Source organism: Elephas maximus, chromosome 10 (assembly GCF_024166365.1).
Source record: "Elephas maximus indicus isolate mEleMax1 chromosome 10, mEleMax1 primary haplotype, whole genome shotgun sequence".
In the NCBI taxonomy this organism is placed as follows: domain Eukaryota; kingdom Metazoa; phylum Chordata; class Mammalia; order Proboscidea; family Elephantidae; genus Elephas; species Elephas maximus.
Window position 1 is genome coordinate 88,400,235 of NC_064828.1, and position 27,077 is coordinate 88,427,311.

The 27,077-nt window shown below is 40.9% G+C and overlaps 1 protein-coding gene across 9 annotated transcripts in view; it reads left to right on the top strand.

The window, feature by feature from the left end:
• The window catches only part of TTLL5 (tubulin tyrosine ligase like 5), a 333,039-nt gene that overhangs the window by 41,054 nt on the left and 264,908 nt on the right, over positions 1–27,077 (top strand). For all 9 annotated transcript variants that reach the window (XM_049898665.1, XM_049898667.1, XM_049898666.1 and 6 more), the window contains exons 6-9: positions 2,100–2,230; positions 5,870–5,952; positions 17,648–17,717; positions 18,573–18,657. In XM_049898665.1, the coding sequence (XP_049754622.1) occupies positions 2,100–2,230; positions 5,870–5,952; positions 17,648–17,717; positions 18,573–18,657 (369 nt within the window). The remainder of the gene's footprint in view (positions 1–2,099; positions 2,231–5,869; positions 5,953–17,647; positions 17,718–18,572; positions 18,658–27,077) is intronic.

Below are 27,077 nucleotides of genomic sequence, written 5' to 3' on the forward strand. Positions count from 1 at the left end.
TCAGTCCTGTTTTCAGATATTCTGATCTTTTTTTTCCTGGGAAAAAAAAAAAAACTTACAAATTTTGATTTTTTAGTATCTAAAGTTTCCCAGTTCATCTGCATCTGTGCTTGTAATTAACCCAAAAATATTTTGTTAGGCCTTGTTTCTTAGAAAGTCACAACCTGTAGATGCCTGTTGGCATAAAAATTCCCAGAATGCTTTAGGTTTCTACTGTGTTATTTAGCGTCCTGATACTTTGTCACTAATTGGATAATCCAGATTTTTTTGTATGAAGAGAATTATGGTTCAATTAGACTAAAATAAGTATGGTTCCTAAAATATTTCATAATGATTTATGGTAGTGAATAGGCATAGACTCTATAGATAAGGCTTTATGATGCAAGAATTTTTTTTCATGTGTTTTGTTTTTTAGACTGTGGAAGTTTGAGTATATTTATCAAAAGCCAAACTTAGAACATAGTATTTTTTGTTTATATTTGAAGTCTATTTTAGAACACTTCAATATAAATTGTAAATTATTTATAAAACACATATTCAGTAAAGAATTTATATACAGAAAATGTAACATTGCATAATATGGTATAATGAACTCTCAAAACTCAATAATAAGAAAACAAACAACCCAATTAAAAAAAAAAGTAGCAAAGGATTTGAACAGACACTTCATCAAAAAAGATGTACAGATGGCAAAGAAGTACGTGAAAAGATGTTCGTTATCAGTAGTCATTAGTGGAACGCAGATTAAAACCACAGTAAGGTATCACTACATACTTACTAGAATGACTAAAAACAAAAACCCAGACAACACAAAGTGTCGGCCGAGATGAAGCAACTGGAACATTAATATGTTGTGGGTGTGAATGCAAAATAGCACAGCTTATTTGGATGGTAACAGATTGACAGTTTCTTATATTTGGATGGTAACAGATTGACAGTTTCTTATAAAGTTCAAGATATATGTATGTGATAGTTTTAAAATATGTCCAGAAATTCTTTGAACTCTCTTCAAAAGGTTGAGCTTAATTTCTCTTTTCTTGAGGCTGGACTTAGTGACTTGATTCTCACAAATAGAATATGGCAGAAATAACAATGTGTAACTTCTGAGACAAGGTTATAAAAGACCGCTGCAGCTTCTTTCTTGCTTTCTTGGATTATTTGATCTGGGAGAAGTGAACTATTATGAGGGCACTCAATGACATGGAAAAGTTCACATGAAGCCTGCCACCAGCCAGCACTAGCTCACCATCCATGAGTAAAAAAAAAAAGCCATCTGGAAATCGGATCCTCCACTCCCAGGCACATCTGATGACTGCAGCCCTGGCCAGCATCCTGACTGTAACATCTCGAGAGACCCTGAGAGACTGCAGCACTCAGCTGGGCCCCTCCCATGTCCCTGACCCACAGAAGCCATATAAGATAGTAAATATTTGTTGTTACTGTAAGCTGCTGTGTTTTGGAATAACTCATGTGGCAACAGATAACGAATACATCTCACCATACAACCCAGCAGTCCCACACTTCGATATTTATCCAAGAGATGAAAACTCAGGTTCATTCAAAAACCTGTAAGCAAATGCCTGTAGCAACTTCATTCATAATCTCCCCAAATTGGAAACAGCTCAGATATCCCTCAGCTTGTGAATGGATAAACAGACTGGGGGACACCAATACAGTGGATTATTACTGAGCAATAAAACAGAACAAAACACGGATACATGCAACAACAAGGATAAAGCTCAAATGCCTTATACTTAGTGAAAGAAGCCAGTCAAAAAGTTACATACCGTATAATTCCATTTATCTGGGTTTTTGGAAAAAACAAAACTAGGGACAGAGAACAGACCAGTGTTTGCCAGGAGCTGGTGGTGATTGGAAGGGTTGACTACAAAGGGTTAACTTTGTTGTAGTGGTTACATAATGGTATGTGTTCAAACTCAGAATTTTATACTAAAAAGGGTGAACTTTACGTAAATTATAACTTAATAAATCTGAACAAAAAATCCATTTGACAAACATGACTAATAAACATGATAACACAGGAAAACCTCTAAGTCATAGTTTACTGAAATGGAAATACTTGTATTATTTTTTTGTAGGTCTTACGAACTAACTCGGAAGGACCGACTATATAAAAACATCGTTCGAATGCAGCACACGCATGGATTCAAGGCTTTTCACATCCTCCCTCAGACCTTCCTCCTGCCAGCTGAGTACGCGGAATTCTGTAGTAAGTGCTTGACTGGGAATGCCACAGTCCCCAGCAGCTGAAATTGTGGTAGATTCACTCCAGGGGCTGCCTCAAGTCAGTAACCACATAGGGCTTTTCTAATTTTTAAAAAATTGTGCCTCTCTAGTGAAACAGTTGCAGTGATAATGTTAAAACTGTTTTTATTCTGACTTATTACTCTTAGTAAGCTCGTCAGTAGCATTTATGGAAGGACACGTTGGTGTCTTATAAACGTGCCTCTGTCTTGCCTCTGTCTTGTATATTTTTGCTCGATGTCTGCTGTCTTCACTGCCCAGAGTTAGTGCCTGCATGAGGGTTGTATGCTTCTACGTATGAACAACGTGTGCTTGCTTCTTGGTGTCTCCTTTCCTCTTGCCATTTGAGGAACATTTCTGTCACCTTGATTTCTGGACTTGTGTGATTTGTGTTCTTTGGAGGGCCAGGTACCTTTGGAGGGCCAGGTACCTTTGGAGGGCCAGGTACCTTTGGAGGGCCAGGTACCTTTGGAGGGCCATATACCTTTGGAGGGCCATATACCTTTGGAGGCTCACATACCTTTGGAAGAGTATCATGTATCTTTCACTGTTAGAGTTTGGAGGTGCCAATTAGTCACACTCTCCTTTGAGTTCAGACTGAATGAAAAGTACACATGGTAGCCAAATAGGAATCTGAACAAGCACAGATTACCCAGTAAGCAGGGTATGCATGGGCTTACCTCTGCTTACTTACTAAACTGTAGTGCACAATTTAATTTTACCTGTTTCTCACCACATCAAAGAGACTTTCAAGCAGAAGTACAGAACACAGGGGCATGTTTATGTAACACTAATGTGTCCTTCCATAAATGATCAAAGATGTGGTGAAACCCGTGTGAAATTGCTCACTGCAGATTAGTAAGTAAACACAAGTCGGCCCCTGCGTGCCTTGCTTACTGGCTCTCTGCCCTGGATCTAAATGTATTGCTGTAAAACTAAATAGGAACATGTGGCCTGGATCCGAGTTCAGGTGGGCGGCCCATTTCTTCTTCCCTGGAGTGAACTTATTACCCAGGCCCGGGCAGAGGAGTGGGGGCAGAGGTGGACTCCGTGGACCGAATGCGGAGAAGAGGCGGAGGACGCAGGAAGTGTGTGGCCTGAGGAGAGGTATCTTTCTGAGAGTCTAAATAGTGATAATGATAGCTGACACTTTGTGAACATTTACTTCCCGTTAGGCACTCCTCTGAGTGCTACCCTAGGAGGTGAAAACCACTGTCATCGAGTCGACCTTGACTCACGATGACCCCGTGGGTGTCAGAGTAGCGCTGTGCTCCGCAGGGTTTTCAGTGGCTGATTTTTCAGAAGCAGATCGTCAGGACTTTCTTCTGAGGCGCCTCTGGGTTGACTTGAACCTCCAGCTGAGCGTGTTAACCATTTGCGCCACCCAGGCTCTCCCACCCTATGAGATAGGTACTGTTATTACTCTCAGTTTTACAGATGAGGAGACCAGGGTACAGAGAGGTTAAGAAACATTCCATAAGTTACAGAGTTTGTGAATGGTAGAGTTGGGATTCAGACCCAGGTAGTTTGGCTTCAAAGGCCATGTTCTTCCCTGCTGCGCTTTATTGCTGAAGACGCTTGGTATCATGTACGCAATTAGTGTTTTTCCAATATTGCCAATGAGACAAGTCACTTCTCCCATAAGGAGAATCAGGTGAGACACACAGAGAGGGCAGACACAGATAGTTTTTTTTCTCAACAAGTCCAAGAGACAGACTATTCCTATTGTATAGGTAGAGGAGGTGCATGAAAAGAGGGAGAGAGCTCTCCTTAGACTTACCAATTTTTGGTTCTTTGAACCTTTGGGTTTACCAGTCTGATTTCATCACCCAGTGGGTTGTTCATTCCTTGGGGAAGGGATTTCTTCTTCCACCTTGGTGAGGCTATTTCCTTTACAGACTTTGTTGCTCTGGCCAAGACCATTGGTTGACAGTTCAGTGTTTGCCCACGGAAGGCTCCAGGATGGGTCCGAATAGAGCATTAATAGTTAACTTCCAAGCTATAGTGCACTAATAGTTGAAAATATGTAGTTAAGAATTTTTGCTATGTGACTTTAGCGTAGCGTGTGCCTCAGCTTCCTCATCTGTAAAGTAGGACTTTTACTAGTACAGACCTTACAGTGTTGTCAAGATGTTTGTCTTCATCTTTTAGGGCTGTCATAACAAAGTACCACCAAGTGGGTGGCTTGGAAGAACAGAAATTTACTTTCTCACAGTTCTGGAGACCAGAAGTTCACATTAGGGTCTTGGCAGTGTCAGTTCCTTCTGGGGGCCTTGAAAGAGTCACTGTTCCATGTCTCCTGGTTTCTGGTGGCTGCCAGCAATCCTTGCTGTTCCTTTGCTGCTGTGGTCACGTGGCATCTCTGACTCTGTTTCGGTGTCTTTCTTTCCCTTTTATAAGACAGCACTCAGAAGGAATTAGGATTCGACTTCATTAATTTAACTGAGAACATCTACAAAGAAAAACCCCGTTTTCCCAAACAAGGTCACATTCATCTATGCAGAGATTAGGACTTCACGGTATCTTTTTGGGGGGGATACAGTTTAACGTATAACAATGTTTAAATAGATTAATATGTGGAAAGCACTTGGAATGGTGCCTGGCAGATGCTTAATAAATGCCTTTGTTTGATTCATTTTCCTACACTCACCTGTTCCTTCCCTGTCTCTTCTTGAAGGGAAGAAAAACCAAGAAAAAATAAACTCCCGATTTTCACCTTTTGTTTATTTATTTTTTCCTGCTTTGAAACAGCAACGTTTGCTGCCACATGAGGCATTTTCATCAAAACTGCAAAGGGCGGAGCTGAGTAAGGGTTAGTTAGCCACTGTCTCCAGCCTGGGATGGGAAGACTCAGCAGCCCCAAGTCCCTCTGTCCCTATTTCTCTCCTGTGTCCTCCAGACCTTCCCTAAGTGGGGAGCAGAGCCCTTTTCTACTTCTTCCCAGAGCCCCTGCAAGCCTATGGGAGTCTTGGCATCAGTTGTCTGGTTTCTCTTCCCATGATCCAAAGGTATTTAAAGCATAAACCTGAACCTAGGAAAGGAACAAAAGTAAATGCCACCTTTTAATCACTTACAAATTACTGTCTTCCCTCTCCACTTACACATTGTTTGATTTAAAGTAATCTTTTCTTGTAAACACTGACAAATTGCTCAAGGGGAGGAGCCCTATTCAGAGGTCTGGCTTTTGACTCACATTCCGACTGTCTGCTATGTGAACCTCTGGAGGTCCTTTAGTTAATGTAGGTGAGCCTCCGAATGTGGCTAACTGAACATCTAGATATTTGCCTTATTTTGTTTTCATCCTCTCATTCAGGTAATTATTAAGAGGGAAAATGGTGGAAGAAATAATGTGAGTCATTGTGCTGTCCTCTTTTTCTTCTTCTATTCCTCTCTTTGTGTTTTTGTTTTAATCCCAACCCAGTGCCCTCAAGTCCAAAAATACAGGTTTTTTTTTAGCTGCTGTTCTTGAGTTAGAAATTTGGAAAATTCTTTGGAAACCTGAGTACATAACCATTGTTGAAATTTAAAATAATAAGCAAACTCATGTCCCTTCTTTCTCTTTGTTTCCTCTCTCCGCCTTTTTTCCTCCTAATATATTGAGCAGATTCATATTCAAAGGACCGGGGACCATGGATAGTAAAACCAGTGGCCTCCTCTAGGGGGCGAGGTGTCTACCTGATCAACAATGTAAGTATGCAGCCGATGGCAAACCTCTCCTCTTGTTTGTTCTTTCTTGCTTCACTCTTTTCTCTGTATACTAATATGGCTCCTTTGCATTAAGAGCAGGTATTCCTTTCTAAAATGTGCAATCAGAAGTGTGAGTTGAGGGTGGGTACGAGGGGGTTACTGTTCACTTTATTGACAATAACCTCCTCCCATGCCAGTAGTTAACTCCGTGGCTAAAAAGTCGCTTGACCAAATTTTAGGGGAGGGCAGTCTTTGGTGTCAGCAGCACATAAAAAGGTACATATTCTGTTTTCAGCACACTGATATAATTCTTGAGCACTAAGCATTAATTTTGCCCACAGAATCCTTCAGGCTTGAATTTTTTTTTTTTTCAGTTCTTTCAGCTTGAGAAATGCCAAGTGTGTTTTGGTTTTCTATCTCCAGGTCTTTGTATGTGCCATTATAATACTTTGTTTTCTCAAGCCACCCTTTGAAATCTTCTGCTCAGCTATTTTACTTCATCATTTTTTCCACTTGCTTTAGCAACTCGATGTTCAAGAGCAAGTTTCAGAGTCTCCTGGCATTTGGGGCTTTTTGGTCTTTTCTTTCTTTACCTCTTGCTTTCTTCATGTATGATGTCCTGGATATCATTCCACAGTTCATCTGGTCTTCAGTCATTAGTGTTCAGTACATCAAATCTGTTCTTGAGATGGTCTCTAATTTCAGGTGGGATATACTCAAGGTCTTACTTTGGCTCTCTTGGACTTTTTCTAATTTTCTTCAGCTTCAACTTGAACTTGCATGTGAGCAATTGATGTTCTGTTCAGCAGTCAGCCCCTGGCCTTGCTCTGACTGATGATATTGAGCTTTTCTATCATCTCTTTCCACAGATGTAGTTGATTTTATTCCTGTGTGTTTTGTCTGACAAGGTCCACGTGTATAGTCACTGTTTATGTTGTTGAAAAAAGGTATTTGCAATGAAGAAGTCATTGGTTTTGCAAAATTCTGTCATGCAATCTCTGGCATTGGTTCTATCACCAAGGTTATGTTTCCCAACTACTGATCTCTCTGTTTCTGACTTTTGCATTCTAATCACCAGTAATTATCAGTGCATCTTGATTGCATGTTTGATCAATTTCATACTGTAGAAGTTGGTAAAAAGCTTCAATTTCTTAATCTTTGACCTTAGTGGTTGGTAGGTAAATTTGAATAATTGTACTGGTCTTCCTTGTAGACGTGTGCATATTATCCTATCACTGACAACATTGTACTTAAGAATAGACCTTGTAATGTTCTTTTTTGTTGATGAATGCAATGCTGTTTCTCTTCAGTCTGTAATTCCTGGCGTGGATTGAATTGTGTCCCTCAGAAATATCTGTCAGCATGGCTAGGTCATGTTCCCAGGATTGTATGATTGTCTACCATTTTGTCATCTGATGTGAGTTCACTGTGTGTTGTAATTCCTATCACTACAATGTAATGAGATGGATTAGTGGCAGTTATATTGATGAGATTTCCAAGATTAGATAGTGTCTTAAGCCATTCTCTTTGGAGGTACAAAAGAGAGAAGTGAGCAGAGAGACGTGGGGACCTCATACCACCAAGAAAGCAGCACCAAGAGGAGAGCTTGTCCTTTGGACCTGAGGTTCCTATATGGAGAGGCTCCTAGGCCAAGGGAAAACTGATGACAAGGGCCTTCCTCCAGAGCCGACAAAGAGAGAAAGCCTTCCCCTGGAGCTGATGCCCTGAATTTGGACTTTTAGTTTGCTAGACTGTAAGAGAATAAATTTCTCTTTGTTAAGGCCATCCACTTATGGTATTTCTGTTATGGCAGCACTAGATGACCAAGACAGTAGACCATAAGATTGTCTGATTCAAAATGGCCAATAACAGTCCATTTCAGCTCATTAATGCCTAGGATATCAATGTTTATGTGTTCCATTTCATTTTTGATGACTTCCCATTTTCCTAGATTCATATCATACGTTCCACATTCTGGTTATTAATGGATGTTTGCAGCTGTTTCTTCTCATTTTGAGTTGTGGTGCATCAGCAAATGAAGGTCCCAAAAGCTTAACTCCACCCACGTCATTAAGGTCAACTCTACTTTGAGGAGGCAGCTCTTCCCCAGTTGTCTTTTGAGTATCAGACCGTGTTCCACTGCTCTTCATAAGGTTTTTACCGGCTGATTTTTTCAGAAGTAGACCACCAGGTCCTTCTTCCTAGTCGTCTTAGTCTGGAAGCTCAGCTGAAACCTGTCCACCATGGGTGACCCTGCTGGTATTTGAATACTGGTGGCATAGCTTTCAGCATCACAGCAACATGCAAGCCCCCACAGTGTGACAAACTGACAGATGCATGGGGACCATGAATAAGGAAGACCGAAGAAGAATTGATGCCTTTGAATTATGGTGTTGGCGAAGAATATTGAATATACCTTGGATTGCCAAAAGAACAAACAAATCTGTCTTGGAAGAAGTACAGTCAGAATGCTTCTTAGAAATGAGGATGGTGAGACTTTGTCTCACACTGGACATATTATCAGGAGGAATCAGTCCCTGGAGAAGGACATCATGCTTGGTAAAGTAGAGGGTCAGCGAAAAAGAGGAAGACCCTGAACAGTGGCTGCAAGAACAGGCTCAAGCGTAACAATGGCCATGAGGATGGCACAGGACTAGGCAGTGTTTTATTCTGTTGTAAGTAGGGTCGCTATGAGTCGGAAGCAACTTGATGGCACCTAACAACAACAACAAAACGTTAATTAAGTAGCCCTGGTAAGGCAGTGATTAAATGCTTGACTGTAACCAAAAGGTTGGTGGTTCATAATCCACCCAGTGGCCCTGCACGAGAAAGACCTGACAGTCCGCTCCTTTAAGATTACAGCCTAGGAAACCCTATGGGGCAGTTCTACTCTGTCACATGGGGTCACTATGAGTCAGAATCAACAAGCATTAATGGGTAGCCTATATGTTTATTTCCTACTGTGGGCAGAATTGTGTGTTTCTGCCCTGAGGATAATCAAGTGAATAACCTTAATTTAGTGCAGCATCTTTACTGGTGCTGTATTGGCTTCTGCTATTTCTCCTTCTTTCTCCTTCCTTCCTTCCTGCCTCTGACCTCCTCTTCCACTTTTTCAAAAGCCGTCAATATCTTCTTTGCAAAATCCTCATTAACAGTTGTTTTAAAAATGAATACATTTTCAGAGTAAATAAAATAAAATCCCAACCTCAGTCTCATCCTCTAGATTTATAACCCTGGTTAGTAACTTAATATAGTTAATTTACATTTCTTCTTTTTTCACCTTTACATTGTGGCTGTTGATTTTCAGCTTGAAAATTTATTGCACTCATGTCACCTCCTTCCTTCCCTTTCACATTTCATCTCTACGTTTGACTAGTGTTCATTATTTTTCTGTTGTGAAGGTTTATAACATTTCCGTTCTCTTCAATAACTGATTCAGTTTCTCTGCTTAATCTATGGGTTGAGTTAAAAAAAAATGTGAACTCAGTAGAAGCAGGCTTTAAAGCATTGGTGTTCTGCAGTTAACCGATATTTAAGTCTAGGTCTTCTGTCATTCTTTCTCCTGGACATTTAGTGGACTCAGTTAAAAACTGGTGTTTTTTTTTTTTTAGTTTAGAGAAAATCATCTTCTCATTGTTTCTCATTTAGAACTCCTATTTGAGGCATTCTGGGCCTTTCCTTCATGTCGGCTTTTCTCTCATTTTTATTCTTTGTCTTTTCCCCGTTTTTATCTTTTGGTTTTCCAGTTTGAACTTTGTCCATTCTATTATTCATTCCATCTGTAATTGTATTTTTATCTTGGCTGTCATATTTTAGTTTTCAGAAACTCTTGCCCTCAGATTTTTTTTTTTTTAACAACAGCCTGTTCATTGGACGCACTTTGCCTGCTGATCTTTCCGAGGACACCAGTTGAAATTTTTTTAAGTTCTCTTCTGCTTGTTGAATTTTCTTGGATTCCTCCAGGATGAGTTCTGTTTATTCATAGATCTTTTTTACCCCCTGCTATTGGATCTTCTCAATTCTGATGATCCTCGGGTGACGGATCACATTTTTAAACAAAAGACTAGACAGATGGAAGTTGGCAGCTGGCCAAGGTTTCCCCTGCAGTTGTGCAGCACTGTTTCCCTGACCGAGTTTGTATAAGGGCAAAGCACGTTGACTGCCAGGCTTCACGTCAGGTGGGTGTGGGTGAGCAGCATCTCCCTTCCACCTTGCCAAGCAGCGAGGGCCCTATGTTAGAGCTAGGGGAAGTCTTCTGTTCTCGCCCTTTGGGGAAGACCTACCTCTCCTCTCCCTTTCCCCCTTTGTGTCTGGTGTAGGCATGGAGTGGCCTCAAGTTCCACTCTTCTCTCTCAGATCCCTGCACCCAACACAGTGTCTTCCTCAGAGCACTGTCCTTAGGTTTTATCCTGAGGGCAAAAACTCTGCTTTGGGTGTTGGAGAAGGCCTACTGGCCCTGCAGCTCCAAATGCTGTTGTTCTAATTATCTGATTGTTCCTAGGCCCACCTCTGCTCTTCATGTTTGTGGACTGTTAGCTTGGAGCTTTTCGTGGGCCTCCTTGGGAAGATCACTCTCACGTCTGATATTTTGGGCTGAGGCTTCCTCTGCTGAGTTTTCTCAACCTGATCCCAACTACTCTCTATCTTTTAGGATTTTCTTGAACTACTAGTCTGTTGCTGGCTCTTAACTCTTCTCTAGCCTTGCTGTCACTTCATTCTTTGAAAAATATCTTCTGTGTCTTTTTAGTGGAACTCAGGAACGGAAAGGGGAAGGTAGATATGTTGTATATGTGTGTGTGTGTGTGTGTGGTCAGTACTCTGTCTTAAATTCCCCATGTGTTTTTTTACATTATCTTGAGCTATTTCCTGCATATGTAGAAACTATCTAAGGGGCCTTTAGATTGAAAATTCTTCAGTTGAGTCTGGAGTGAAAAATGTACAGTCAGTACTGATGGCCAGACCTTTCATACTGAATAAATATGGGATCCGATTCTGACATGGCAACTCCTGCAGACCCACGCCCAGGATACATGACCTGTTACATGGCCCTGGGTCACTCTGGAGGCATTTACCTGGGTCTCCTGTGATGTAAGGCCATGGTTGTATGCCTTGAGTTTCTCTTTTCTTGTCTCTGTTCTGACCTTGGCATGAAGGCCCCTGTGCAAAAGCTTTTCTTTCAGCTCTGTGCCAGAAGTTCCAATGTTGTTTGACTGTGATAGACAGCACTAGTTTGGGTTTGGGTTTGGGTTTTAGCTGCCAAATGGAATTGCTGTTGAAAGTCAACTATGGTAGAAGTTTGCTTTTTATTTTCTTAGACATGAGTCAAAAAGAATAGGATCGATTCCTAACTCATCTGGGACTTTTTTCCTTATGGAATACTTTTTTCCCCTAGTGATTTATTGTTTGAAAAGTAACATCATAAGAATGGAAATTAAACTTTCCTTGGTGGGGCTGAGAATCCTGTGCCCGAACTCTTCACTGGATGCTCAGTCTCATAAAGGGTGACACGTCTTTGGAGAATGCATTTGGCAGGCTATGTAAGAGTCTCTTTTTCCCTCCCACCTCTCCCTGGGCTAAATCCCTAGAGACCCCCTGTGTAGATCAAAGTACTTGGTAAGACCCTTTGCCCTCCCCTCCCCCCTCGGAGAAGCCTTGGAATGAGTCTCACTCTTTTAGGTATTTGGTGGAGGTGCCAGACAGAAGCCTGGGAAGATGCCAGCAGGCACCAAGGGAATGAGCAACATGTGGACATAACAGCAAAATATTCACATTTCACCCCAAAACTGGAACTTTGTCACCTTTTACCCAGACCTGCAAATCTTGTAGTTAATACTCTTTGCTCTCTCCTTACACAGAAAACCTAACCATCCCCGTTTTTCCATACCTGGATCCTTTCCCATGGAATATGTGACCCATTAGCCAACTAGATGAAGTAACTCTTTCCAAGGCTGCTGCCTGCTTTCCTTTTAGATTTGACGGGGGGAGGGAGAGGGAATGCTCAGGCAGAGGGTCTGTAAGCAGAACTAATGTGAGTGTGTGAGGGACTGAGGGTATGGGGGAAGGAGGAGGTGGAGTTAGGTAAAGGGGCCAAATGAAAACATCTGTCCCAGTCTTCCCACTGGAGTGAGAGGGCCTTGTATTAAACGTTCCCTGTAACAGTTGTAACCTTTTGGAAATTATCCGCAAATAGCAACTTTTACCGTCACAAGAACAGGATGAAGGGTAGAAAAGGCATCACTTGTACATACTACTGAAGAGAGAAGCGTAGGCGCTTACCAACGGAAGCATCCCAGTTAGTTGGCCAACATGGTCTCTTAATGATGTGCTCCTTAATCTCAGAAATATGGCCTAAAGGAACCGAGCTGTGTTCGCTCCAGCCCCTTCAGTGACCGTGACTAAATGCCATATTTTCCCAATTTAGTGGATTCAAATCGAGGAGGGGGAAGATCTGGTGTTTTCTGATTAAGGCATGAATTTGATTGTGGAAGTCAAGTTTAGTCATCCTTGTCTCACACATTATTCATAATAAATACAGTATTGATATTTTCCCTGAGATTTTGAAGTAGCAGGAGAGTATTAGATCACTCTCTTTACTCCTATAAAAAAATTTTTTTACTCCTATACTTGTGAATAATTCTGTATAACTCTCTTATTTCTACGTGTTTATATATTTTTATATCATGTGCTGTGTTTTTCTCATTGTTCAACTAATATTTAGTGAGGGCCTACTGTGTACCAGGTCCTGTCACCCCTTTAAAATCTTTTTATGTATTTTTATGTATCTCCATTATAACTCAATGTGATATTCTGAGTAGAAGGCCATGCGGCATGCAGCTAATTCTGTTGAGTTGTGGAACTTGGCAGTTAGAACCGTATAGATACAGGCAGTCCCTGGATTATGAACGAGCTCCTCAACTAGTTCCATTCTTAAGTCTGTCTTAAGTTGAATTTGTACATAAGTCAGAACAGCTAGGTGCAGTTCATATCTAATGTCAGTTAGTCAGGTGTTTGTCTTAGTACATAATATGTAGTATACCTTTCTACGCATAAAAAACAAACACTTGTAGATACACTAAAACATCTTTAACGTAATAAAATGGTAATAATAATAATGGTGTTTTGATGCACAGCACAGAGCAGTGCCTATTTGTTATTACGAACCACTGTATGTACCCTCGAATATTTAATATAATAGGGTTTATGTGGGTTGGTTCCTAACTGGATTGTACATAAGTTGGATGTTTGTAACGTGGTGACTACCTGTACTACTGAGTTTGCAATACTTAAAATAATAGCTAATATTTCTTGAGCATTTAATATGTGCTTCCCACTGTGCCTTCCAAATATAGCCTCATTTAATCTTTATAACAACGCTTTGAGGTCGATATTGTTATTATTTCCTTCGTAAGTGGTAGAGTAAAAAAAAAGTGGTAGACTCAAGACTAATTCAGGTCTAGTTGATTCCAGAGTGTATGTACACTCTTTTTTTTTTTTTAAATAATTTTATTTTGTGTTGTTGAGTATATACACAGCAAAACATACAAATTCGGCAGTTTCTACATGTGCAATTTAGTGACGTTGATTACATTCAAGTTCTGTAACCATTCTCATCCTCCTTTTCTGAGTTGTTCCTCCCCCATTAACATAAACTCACTGTTCCCCCCTCCCCCACCATGTTTCCATCTCATCTTTCGAGTTGCTGTTGTCAATTTCATTTCATATAGGTGTTAAGAGAGCTTACTGCTCAAGGCAGACATTCTTTAGTACTTAAGCTAAAATAATTCTTTGGTTTTAGGAGGACTACAGGGATATTTTTGGTTTAAGGTAAAAGATGATCTTGGCAATAATTTAAGGGGTTCATCCAGCCACCATGGCTCCAGAAATTCTGGATTCTATGAGAATTTGACATTCTGTTCTGCATTTTCCCTCTTTTGATCAGGATTCTGCTATAGAATCTTTGATCAAAATGTGGGCTCCATCCAGGTTTTCTAGTTTAATGGCAAAGGAGGTCGTTGTTCATGGAAGCACTTAGCTACACTTTCCATTTCCTCCTCCCATGCCTGACTCCTTCTTCCTGTGTTGCTCCAGGCAAATAGAGACCAACTGTTGTGCCTTGGATGGGCGCATCCAAGCTTTTAAGACCCTGGGCACTATACAACAAACGAGGTAGAACAGAGGCACTAAACACATTATTAGGCTACTTAACTGGGATATCCCATGAAACCATGACCCTAAACCTCCAAACCAAGAAACCAAATCACATTAGGAGTTTGTTTGCACATAAGTAGCCTCAAAAAACCCGAAAACCAAACCCACTGCTGTCGAGTCGATTCCAACTCATAGTGACCCTATAGGATTGAGTAGAACTGCCCCGTGGAGTTTCCAAGGAGTGCCTGGTGGATTCGAACTGTCGACGTCTTGGTTAGCAGCTGTAGCACTTAGCCACTACACCACCAGGGTTTCCTAAGCAGCCTCAGCCACTGTTATTTGTTGTTGTTGTAAATACATCTATCATACAACTTCTCAGAGCGTACACTCTTAAGCACTATACTGTTCTACCCCACAATAAGTTAACAGATACCACGAGCTTTAATGCTAAGATCCTATTAGTTGGAAACGTGTTTTCAACTTTCCCAACTATTCAGGTTTCTATTTTAGGATACTTTGCAAGGCAATTTGAGTTTAATTAACTCCATTAACTTGAGTAAATTTGGGATTGATGAAAAGGAAACATGTTTGTAGATATCAAAAAGCTTTCATTTTTTGCCTATTGGTGTATTGTTGTTAGGGACCAGGAGTTGGTTCTGACTCACAGCGACCCTGTGCACAACAGAACGAAACACTGCCTGGCCCTGCGCCATCCTCACAATCCTTGTTCTGCTTGAGCCCATCATTGCAGCCACTGTGTCAGTGCCTCTCATTGAGGGTCATCTCTTTCACAGACTCTCTACCCTCGTTGGTATATAGCACTATACAAAGAAACCATACCCAAACCATCATTTTCTTCTATGAGCTTACAATTTAATCCCTAATGCAAATAGAAATGAGAGATAGAGACAATTGGACAAATATTAAAGTTACCTAAATAATTTAAAGGATTATCTTATGCCTGACTTGGAGGATAAATGTGAATGGTGAGGAGAAAGGGAGGAAATAGGCATGGGAATTAGATGCACCATGGGGTGAAGACCACCACCAGCATATTCACTATTAAGGGGGAAAGGTGGTGGCCCTTTATTCATTGTAGTCTGCAAATGTTACCAGTAAGAAAAAAGCCACAACTGTTTAATTTTAGGTTTCAAATTAACCCTGCTGCTTACTGCTTTGTACTGTGATTTCATCAATTCTTACACACTAAACTGGCTCAAAATGGAGACAGTATTTGTGAGAAACTGGTCAAGAAATGTAAGGGAGTCAGGAAACGATGTGGGTGATTGAGTCAGTTAGGGCCCAGTTCTGATGCCATAGTGGCCATGTGAGGCATGGAGATGTGTTGTGAAGGTTGTGCTCTGACTTTGAGATAGCACCAGTGGGAAATGAGAGGGAAATTTCATTATCCTACCTCCAAAGGTCCTCATCATGGTTGTGTATAATGTTATGGGTCACAAAATTATTCTTATTTTTAATGAACAACTGTAGTATTTGAGGTAGCAAATGCATTATTACAATGACAGACTTTTGAAATCATTAGAGCTATTTTAGGTCAGAATAATGGGGAGAGGTATGAATAGTGTTTTAGAGTTAAGCCTCTGAAGCAGACTGCCAAGTCTGAGTGCCATTGTATCACTTATTAGCTGTGTGACTTTGAACAGATTTCTAACCCTATCTGATTCTTTCCTCATCTGTAAAATGCAGATGGTGACACACCTATCTTGTGGGATTGGGTGAGGATTAAATAAAATACTATTTGTGAAGCACTTAGAGTAGTGCCTGGCACAATAGTAAATGCTCAGGACGTTTATTAAATTTTAAGTATTGGTTCTACAAATGTTAGTAGTTATTTCTATTGCTGCTACTGTAGCTATTATCATAGTTATTATCATTGCCACTTCCTTTTTGGAATCCCTTTGGCCTACATGGATTGTGGTGACTTCCAGCTGATTTCCCTTTGAAAGTCTAGTCTCACATAAAGTTATTCTGTTTCAGATATTTTAATATTACTGTTAAGGAGTCCTGGTGGCACAGTGGAAACCCTAGTGGCGTAGTGATTAAGAGCTACAGCTGCTAACCAAAAGGTGGGCAGTTTGAATCCACCAGGTGCTCCTTAGAAACTATGGGGCAGTTCTACTCTGTCCTATAGGGTCGCTGTGAGTCAGTAATCGACTCAATGGCAGTGAGTTCGTTTTGAGTTCGGTGGCACAGTGCTTAAAGCGTCTGGCCGCCAATCAAAAGGTTGGTAGTTCAAACCGAGCAGCTTGCTCCACAGGAGAAAGATGTGGCAGTCTGCTACTGTAAAGGCTACAGCCTTGGAAACCCTGTGGGGCAGTTCTGCTCTGTTCTATAGGGTTTTTATGAGTCGGAATCGACTCAACGGCAGTGGATGAATCTTATTATTTACTTACTCATGATTCCACAATAGCTTCCTGCTTCCCACCGTGTTAAACTTACACTCTCCTCGCCAGGGCTTCAAATCCCTTTGCCAGTGAGGTCCCTCCCTCCCTCCTAGTTGTCTAAACATGTCTTTCGTTATTTCCCAATTCCATCTTCTAGCCCCAGGTCAGTGAATCTGCCTGCCCTTTTTCTACTGGATGCCATCTTTCCCACCATGATGGGCTCCTTTCCTGCCCACCACGTACTTGAGAGCTCGCAACATTCACCTCTGTGCCTGCTCTTCCAGGCCGAACCTTTCCTGACTGGTCCCACTTGACTGGCCTGTGCTTTTAGTTTGCAGCCTGACATCTTCCTGCTTTGTGCTCTTTTGAATTGAGTATTTTCCTGTCCCTTTTTTTACCTAAATAAATTCTCGGTGGGAGGGGGATGTAGGGACTGTAAATTTGAAGCTTTGTGAGGGTAGGGATTATATTTATTTTTTCTTTATTATAGTACCTCATTGCCTCATATGTTGTCCAACAGTACTCATAATTATTTATTGTATAAGCGATGTTTTTTCATTAAAAAGTTCTTTAAAAGATCTAGTTCAGTCTTTGCACACAGTTGTTTGGCAAGTACCCTTGAATGAGTCAGTAAATCACCCGCCCCACTTCACAGGGGACATGTTAGCATCTGTTGTGGAAGGATCTGTAATGTCCTCCAGGCAGCTTGATGAGAGCCTTTATTTAAAAAGAATAGTAGTATTTTTAAATTTCTATCATACTTTACATTTGGGAGAAAGCAAATTTTTCAACTTATTTTTTATGTAGCTCTTATTTTCTTGGCACTTTACTATTTAACGTTATGTATTTAAGTCTTTAAAGCTGTTTACACCCTGTTATTTAAGAGGTGTTCTGTAAGTTTATCTTTCCCCCATTTTAATTGGATGCCCACAGGGTTTCTGGAGATGGTATGTAATGTGGCCAATTGAATATATAGGTAACTTGGAAGAAAACTATTCTAGCATTTATATATTTATATATAGGTAATTTGGAAGAAAACTGTTCTAGCATTATCTTTTCTTAAAGGGGTAAAGAATTTTGCTCTGTTATTTTAAGTTAGGATTCCTTTGCATTTCTACCCTTTCTTTTTCTTTTTTTAATAGCCAAACCAGATTTCCCTGGAAGAGAACATCCTGGTTTCCCGTTACATTAACAACCCCCTGCTCATAGATGGTGAGTTGTGTGATTAGGCCCTTGACTAGTCTGGCCTGAATCCTGCTACACATTTTCTAAGTCTTCTTTGGTAAGTCTTTATTAAGCTGGTGTGAAATTCTTGGTAACTATACCTCCAGAGGTAGGCTGGCTCCTTTATTGCCTCATAGGATTGTTTCGAAGAAGAAATGAGATAATATAAGAGAAAGTGCTTTATAGTTAAATAGTAATACATACATAAATAAATACTGCAGTATTGTTATATTACATATATGTATAATACATAATATAACCACTGGTGGTACAGCCGTTAAAGTGATTGACTGAACAGTCAACGGTTCAAAACCACCAGCAGCTCTGGGGCAGAAAGATGTGGCAGTTGGCTTCTGTAGAGATTTACAGTCTTGGAAACCCTATGAGGTTGCTATGTCATCGGAATTGACTCGACGACAATGGGTTTTATATATTTATATATAATGTACAATTATTCTCTCTTTATATAGACATGTGGAAACCCTGGGGGCGTAGTGGTTAAGTGCTATGGCTGCTAACCAAAGGGCCGGCAGTTCGTATCCACCAGGCGCTCCTTGGAAACTCTATGGGGCAGTTCTACTCTGTCCTGTAGGGTCGCTATGAGTCGGAATCTACTCAACGGCACTGGATTTGGTTGGTTTTTGGTATATAGATGTGTGTATATATATGTATAATGTACAATTATTATTTATTCTCAGAAGGCAAGGTGTGTGGGCAGTGTGTGTTTCATGGGAAGAGGAGAGATGTTCTTTCTTTCATAATTCTTTGTTGTAATGTCCTGTTCGGTCTGTGACAGAAAACAAATGTACTTATTTTTTCCTGTAAATCAAAATTTTTTTCTAGATTTCAAGTTTGACGTGCGCCTCTATGTGCTTGTGACTTCCTATGATCCCCTTGTCATCTATCTCTATGAAGAAGGATTGGCTAGGTAAGAGGCTTTTGGGGTAGGGGAGGTGGGTATGTTAGAGTGAATCCATTTAAGAGCTTTTTAAGATTAGGTCATCTCTTTCTGTTATGTTCAATTCAGGAAAATCAGATGTACCTAGATGGGGTTCAGATTACAGAAATCAGTCTTACTACTTTACAGTCTCACTTGCATGTCCACAGTGAAAAAGCACGTGCACAAACACACGTTTCCCAGCTGGGATCCAGGCTCACGTGGTATTTCCACGCAATGACTGAAGACCTAGAATAACAGGAGTGGCAGGATTGTTCATCATTGTTCTTCACAATAGATCTAGAGAGAAAAATAAAATCACATGTTTATTTATCTATTATGAATCAGACTTTGATCTTAATGCTCAAAACATCCTTATAGTTGATGTGTTTTTGCAGTTGAGGGAATTGAGGCCTAGAGAGGTGAAGGAACTTTAAGTCACTTTGCTGGGATCCCCTAGCGGGTTGGTGGTGAAGCTGACCCCCATGAGTGGTGAACTCATGGATCTGGTTCCAGAGCTCAAGGCCCGGACTGTTTCATGCCGTCTCCTACTTGGGGGCATTGGCTGCTTTTTAAAAAAAACCTGTAAGTAATATACTTTACAGTGGTTAGGTATACATTATTCTGTTTTTCTTGAGTTACTTTTTATGTATTAAGGTAACATGACTAATTTACAAAATTAAGTTCAAGTTATAATAACTTAAAGTTTTGTTTCCCATATCCACAGAATTACCCAGGTGACAGTATTTTCATAAAGCCGTTAAGTTGTTTGAAATAACCCTGCTATGCTTGTGTTGTTTTCCCCACAAGCTAATATATTTTTTACCGATCCCTTTGCACTGAGGTTTCTTTCATGCACAGTGGCCTCAATGTTTTAGAGGAGAGCCGTTTAGGGGGTGGTTTGCATCTATGAGTAGTCATGACAAGCTAAATTGTGGTCTGCAGGTGTTTCTGTATTTAGAAAACACACTTTGAAGATGGGAAAGTCCGTGGATAAAAGAAGGCTACCTATTTAAGTATAGGTGTTTTTACACATATTATTGTATTCTGACAACTACTATTGTTATTTTGGGATCATCTTTCAATTATTTCATATACTCAACTTTTTTGAAATGTCCTGTGACTAGAATGGAAACCGTGGTGGCATAGTGGTTAAGAGCTATGGCTGCTAACCAAAAAGTAAGCAGTTGGAATCCACCAGAGCTCCTCGGAAATTCTATGGGGCAGTTCTACTCTGTCTTACAGGGTCGCTATGAGTTGGAAATCGACTTAACGGCAGCGGGTTTGGTAACTAGAATGAAAGAGCGCGAAGACTCACTAAGGTTCCAGTTGGCTGAGCCATGTCCTCCCTTTACCTCTAGGTGGCAGTGACAGCATTCGTAAGCCTGTCAGAGATTGATGAGCTAGAGCCTTGGGAACACTGGAGGGTATTGAAGCTCCCTAGTTCTGGCCTCTTGTTCCTTGAAAGTTAAGAAGGGGAGAGAACCCAAATATTTCCCAATTGTTTCATAAAGGACTAGACTAGACATCTGAGCACAAACTCACAACTAGATCCAGTCAGGGTTTCGTAGGTAAGAAGTTTTCTATAGTGTCTGTAGAAACATGTGCTCTTATACTTTGAAAGGACTGGGTATAAAAGCCTAGTCCCCACGTTACCTACAACAAAAACAAAGGAGAAATATACGCCTTTGTTTCTGCTCAGGTGTGTAAGGTCCAGGGCTTTTTCAGTTCTGTAGTTTGAGACTTCTGACTGCTGGTAAGTACAAGCTTTCCCTCTTGTGTATTATGACCTTCCCCATCCTCCTGCTCCCACTCATCCTCACCCCATCTTGTCTCCTGCACACTGCTTGGAAGTGGGTTATGTCCTGCCACAAATTGTAATTCTTGAATGGGGAGAAGATAGCAAAGTTATACTCGGTGTTCCTCAAGGATATCATACCAGTATGTTGCGCATATAATTCTGAAGATTTTCACCCACAGTCTTAGTAGCTCTCTCTACTGGCAAAATTGGGCATAGTTTTAAGACCTCAGTGGTTCAGAGCACATAACGAGAACAATGCGAGTGTTTATTATAGAACGTACTACAGATATGCAAGTGCTTTGGCTAATGAGTATGTGTTGGAAGTCAGACTCCACTGAACTGAGTAAAGCTTGTCTCCAGGAACTGAGTATTAAAAACAATAGTGATAATGGATGCTTTTTCTAAGAATAATTTGGAAAACAGATTTTTAAAAACTCAGCCTAAATTGAACCAAAAAACGCGAATTTTCAGGGCTTTGGAGCCCTGGTGGTTCAGCAGTTAAGCACATGGCTGCAAACTGAAATGCCAGTGGTTTGAACCCACCAGCTGCTCTGCTGGAGAAAGATGTGGCAGTCTGCTTCTATAAAGATTTATAGCCTTGGAAATCCTATGGGGGCAGTTCTACCCTGTCTTATAGGGTTGCTATGAGTCAGAATTGAGTCGATGGCAATGGGTTTGGTTTGGTTTTGGTTAGGCGTACCTGAAAGCGTGCCTTACAAAAGTGTGGTAGAGGGAAATATGACAAGCTATTTGCCAGAATCCTGCGAAGGTACACTGGTGTCTACAATGACTTCAATGTGCCTGAAGCCCTGTGTCTTAACTCACTGTGTATCTTGGCTTTCACTTGCTTCTTTTTAATCCTTAGAATCCACTGGCCTGTGTCATTACATTCAGCAGTGGTCTATAGCATCCCCAGACCTGCAGCTTCTAGTAACCTTGGGTCGAGTGTGTTTTATGGGGATACAACTGAAGAATAATCAGTTTGGGATGCAATCACTAGGTGAGCTGAGGCTTAAATAGGAAAACCATAGTCTTTCCTCAAGAGATACAACTGGGAGCAGATATAACTGTTTTCCTTTTATAGAAACGGGTCTTCTTGTCCCATAACGCTTCTGCTTGGGGCCTCAGATAAATGCTAGGAAACAGAGAGATTAAGTTCATTTGACAAGACAGTGTTGTGAAATAAGTACTTTATGTAAATTCTCTACGTTCTCATACTTATTAAAGAAAAAAGACCCTAAATAGTTTCTTTATAGGTTTGTATTTTCAGTTGTCCTTGCTTTATTAACACAGAAAGTAGGAAAACTCTTGTTGTTGTCCTTTTTCTTACGGGTAGGTAAAATATTGAGGTGTTTAAATAAAATTGCCTTTCTGGTCTGGCCCGAGCATTTTGTGACTCTCAGAGCAGAACCCCAGAGGAGCTCCCTGCTTTTGAGATTCACAGGTGTGTTGCTGTTTTGCACCAGCAGGGGACACTCAGTTTCCAGAGCGCGGGTGCTGCTCTCTAACAAAATGGGGTAGATTCTTTTTCCTGTCAGAGGTGGAATCCAAAAAGACTTTGTCCTGGATTTTACAGTTAGGTGGATCCAATATTTGGTCTAAATGATTTGACAAGGCTCTTTTTGAGACGAAGCTAATAGCCAAATTTTCACTGAAACAGGAAAAATAAAAAGTTTAAAAAAATCGAAGCAAAATTGAGTTGAAAACCAAATGTGTTGTCAGAGACCCAAAGAAATGTAGCACTAGCAACTTGGGGGAAAAGAAAGTGCCCATCCAGAGAACTGGGAGAATTCCACCCCCGCTCTGGAGGTGGGAGGGGAGGACGTTGAGAAGGGCCGAGTCAGTCAGGGACTGCCTTTTCTCTGCTTCAGCCATATTCTTCAGTGGAAACTCAGAAAAGACCCCAAAGCATTTGCAATGCCTTTCCCTTCCTCCCCACCCCCAATTCCTTCTTCAGTAGCCTTCCTTGCTAATTAACACTGGCTCCGCAGGGATATTTACCTTTTCTCTGCTGAATTCCTGTGGTTTTGAAAGAATTCAGGTACTTGCTGGTTGCCAAGGAATTCAGATTACCTCACAGGCTGCACACTATCCAGAATCCACCACAGCAGCAAGAGGGGGGAAGAGACACCAACAAGGGGGAGAAAACCCTCTCCAATGCTCATTGTCACCCTTCCTGGCAGGCCCTTGCTGTTTGTGAAGTTTGAGTCATTTCTGGCTCTGAAGTCAGAGGATCAGGCTGGTAATCCCCTCCCAGACGGCTCCGTAGGGCGCTGCCTAGTCACTGCAGCACTTTGGCAGTCTCCAGGCTGCAGCTGGTTGACAGCAGATCAGAGAGCTCTTGGGCCTCTTGTTCTCTTCCATAAGATTTTTCTGGGTCAGGCCGGGATGAAACCCAGTGGCTCCTGGCAGGGCTGCCTGAGGTGCCGTCTCTTCATCCTCCGGGCATCTCTGGCTCCGAATGGCTGCACCTGCTAAAAGATAACCCATGCGCTACAGCCGGGGTCTCCTTGGAGCTGCAGGCTTTCCCTTTTCTTTCTGTATTTGTAGCAAATGTTTGTTAGAAGGTATTACCACCAAACAGGTGGCATAACTGTCCTGCATCTAGACTGTCTATGACTGTAACTACAGTGTTATTTTCTTAGAAGAAAAAAATAGTGGTTGAATTGGTAGTGAGAGTTTTAGAAATTCTCCTTACTCTGTGCTTTCCTTCCCATTTTGACTCCATATTGGTAAAGTTCCTGAAACAAGCAACTCAGTTGCAGTTTCAGTTAACATTCAGTACCTACTATGTGCCTAAGGATTAGGCATTTTTTTGGTGTCTCTTGGAGTTATAGGAGTCCTGGTGGCGCAGCGGTTAAGAGCTATGGTGAGCTATAGCTGCTAACCAAAAGATTGGCAGTTCAAATCCACCAGCCACTCCTTGGAAACCCTATGGGCAGTTCTACTCAGTCCTATAGGGTCGCTGCTATAAGTTAGAATCAACTTGACAGCAATAAGTTTGGTTTTTGATATATGCCTAAGGAGTCCTGGTGGGACAGTGGTTAAGCGCTCAACTGCTAACCGAAAGGTCAGTGGTTTGAAACTCACCAGCCACTCTTTTGGAGAAAGATGTGGCAGTCTGCTTCCCTAAAGATTTACAGCCATGTAAACCCTGTGGGGCAATTCTACTCCGTCCTATAGGGTTACTATGAATTGGAATCGACTTGATGGCAATGGGTTTTTACACACCTAACAGGGAGCTCTGGTAGTGCAGTGGTTAAGTGCTCAGCTGCTAACCAAAAGGTTGTCAGCTTGAACCTACCAGCTGCTCCATGGGAGAAAAGAGCTGGCAATTGGCTTCCATAAAGATTACAGCCTTGGAAACTCTATGAGACAGTTCTGCTGTGTCCTGTTAGGGTCACTATGAGTCACAATCGACTCGATGGCAACGGAGTATATGCCTAACACCGAAATCCTTTCTTCACCCAGGTACTCAGGAGTTTTAGACAAAGTATTCCCATTGTCTTGATTCTCGATGAGAGACATTGGAAAACAAAAAGGAAGTGTAGATTTTGATCTAAGAATTTCTGTCAGAATAAAGATATTCCATATTTTTTTCAGTGTGGTTAAAAAAAAAAATTGACATGTATTTCTGTATTCATCAATAGGCTGTGAAGGAGTACCCAGGGTTTCAGATTTGACAAAGAAAGTAGAGCCCTTGCCCCTTTTGAGTTAAAGGTTAAGGCTGTGAAATTCTGTCTTGAGAGTTTTTCCTAAGTCTTGATCTCATTGAGAGGGTGGTTCAAGACTCAATTCATCATGCAAATTTCAGTCTGTTTTAGGACAAGGGTTTCCAACTTGGCTCTGGGGTACCTAGCAGAGAATTATCACTTTTAGTTTGTTGCTAATAAAAAAATTGTGTTGAAGCTTTCAGACCTAAACAGAATGGCATTTGATCATATGTGATGGCCTAAATCAGGGATCACAAACCAAAAGGCCCACAAAGACATTCACCAAAAGGAAGTTAGCCAGGTGGAAACTGGAGACTTGGAGAGTACGTGTCCCATTTGAAGGGACATTTACTCGTCAGAGCCAGCAAGTTGTTAGTAGGTGGTGGTGGTGGTGCCAGCTCTCTTGTTTTGTAAGAGAAGTTGAAAAATCTAGGTTTTTTTTTTTTTTTTTAATTGTGAAACTTACCAATTTTTTAATTTAGACTTCTAATTTTGAAATAGTATCAAACTTATAGAAAAGCTGTAAGAATATTATGAAGAACTGCTTTTACTCTTGGTATAGAGATCCCATCCAAGTTTTGCCAGTTGTCCTAATAATGTTCTTTTTAACAAAAAGATTCAATTCAGGATCACATGTTATATTTAGATGTCATATCTTTTTAGTCCTTCAGTTTGGAACAGTTCCTCAGTCCTTGACTTTCATGGCCTTAACATTTTTGAAGATTACAGGCTAGTCATTTTGTAAAATATCTTTCAATTTAGGTTTGTCCAGTATTTTCTCACGATTAGACCCAGGTTATGCATTTTTTGGCCAGAATATCACAGAAATGATACTGTGTTCTCATTGCATTTTATCTGTTGGCACATGATAACTGTTTACTGGTGTTTGACCCCTTGAGTAAGGTGGTGTCTGTCAGATTCCTCCACTATAAAATTACTTTGTCTTTCCCTTATTAATTTATAAGTATTTTATGAGGAGATACTTTGAAACCATGTAAAATTTTGTTCATCTCATTTTCACCCAATAATTTTAACGCCCATTGATGGTTCTTGCCTGAGTGAATTATTACTATAAGCCCAAACCCAAACCTGCTGCGGTCAATTCTGACTCATAATGACCCTATAGAACAGAGTAGAAATGCCTCGTAGGGTTTTCAAGGCTGTAATCTTTTTTTTTTTTTTAATTGTACTTTAGATGAAGGTTTATGGAACAAACTAGCTTCTCATTAACCAATTAGTACACATATTGTTTTGTGACATTGGTTACCAACCCCACAGCTGGCAACACTCACCCTTCTCAACCTTGGGTTCCCTATTACCAGCTTTCCTGTCCCTTCCTGCCTTCTAGTCCTTGCCCCTGGGCTGGCATGCCCCTTTAGTCTCATTTTGTTTTATGGGCCTGTCAAATCTTTGGCTGAAAGGTGAATCTCAGAAGTGGCTTCATTACTGAGCTAAAAGGGTGTCCAGGAACCATACTCACAGAATTTCTCCAGTCTCTGTCAGACCAGTAAGTCTAGTCTTTTTTTGTGAATTAGAATTTTATCCTACATTTTTCTCCAGCTCTGTCCAGGACCGTTTATTGTGATCCCTATCAGAGCAGTCAGTGATGGTAGCTGGGCACCATCTAGTTGTGCTGGACTCAGCCTGGTGGAGATTGTGGTAGTTTGGTCCATTAATCCTTTGGACTAATTTTTCCCTTAAGTCTTTGGTTTTCTTCATTCTCCCTTGCTCCAGACAGGGTAAGACCAGTGGGGTATCTTAGATGGCCACTTACAAGCTTTTAAGACCCCAGATGCTACTCACCAAAGTAGAATGTAGAACATTTTCTTTATAAACTATGTTATGCCAGTCGAACTAGATGTTCCCCAAGACCATGGTTAACACAGCCTTCAGCCCAGCAGTTAGGTCCCTCAGGGAGTTTGGATCAGTCTGTGGAGCTTCCGTGACCTTGATAAGGCTGTCATCTTTACGGAAGCAGGCTGCCACATCTTTCTCTGTGGAGCGGCTGATGGGTTCAAACCACCAGCCTTTCAGTTAGCAGCCAAGGACTTAGGCACTGTTGTCACCAGGGCTCCTTAGTAATTACTATAATGGTTGCCAAAGGATGATTTTCTAGTTCCATCATTCTTTTTACTTTTATTATTTGGCATTTTACTCCAAGGAAGAGCTTTTACTTCTTCCTGTTTATTTATTCATTTATTTATTTCTATCAGTGTGGACTCAAGGTTTCCTATTTTGCTTAATGGATTATAATACCTTGTTATCATGGTTTATTTTGATGTTCAGATTGTTCCAGATTTAGCCAATGACAGCCCCTTCAAGATGGCTTTTGTGTTCTTTTGACATGTGCCCATCATTCTTGGAGTACTTATTTTCTGGCACAGGATGTTTTAGGCTCATCTTGTTCTTTCTCTGTCCCAGCCCTGGAAGCAACCATTTCTCCAGGGTGTTCTGGTTTGCTCTTAGTGGAGAAGGGTGTTTAGGAATCAAGATCTCGATGCTAGATATACTCATTGCTTCTGGAATTTTTCTGTTCTCAGGTCCTCCCAGTGGGCAGATCTAGAAAATACATATAGATCCTGTTGCTGTTGAGTCGATTCTGAGAGAGAGTAGAACTGCCCCATAGGGTTTCCAAGGAGCACCTGGTAGATCCAAACTGCCGACCCCTTGGTTGGCAGCCATAGCACTTAACCACTACACCACCAGGGTTTCCTATATATATATATATATATATATATATAGCCCTACATATACCCATACATGTGTATATACATACATACACGTTTATAGCTATACTTATTTCTGTATTTATCTCTATATATTGAAAAACAGGAGTTCATACTTGTACCTCCAATTCTAGCTCAAAACTACAGGATTCGTTCTAGCTTTTTCCCTTT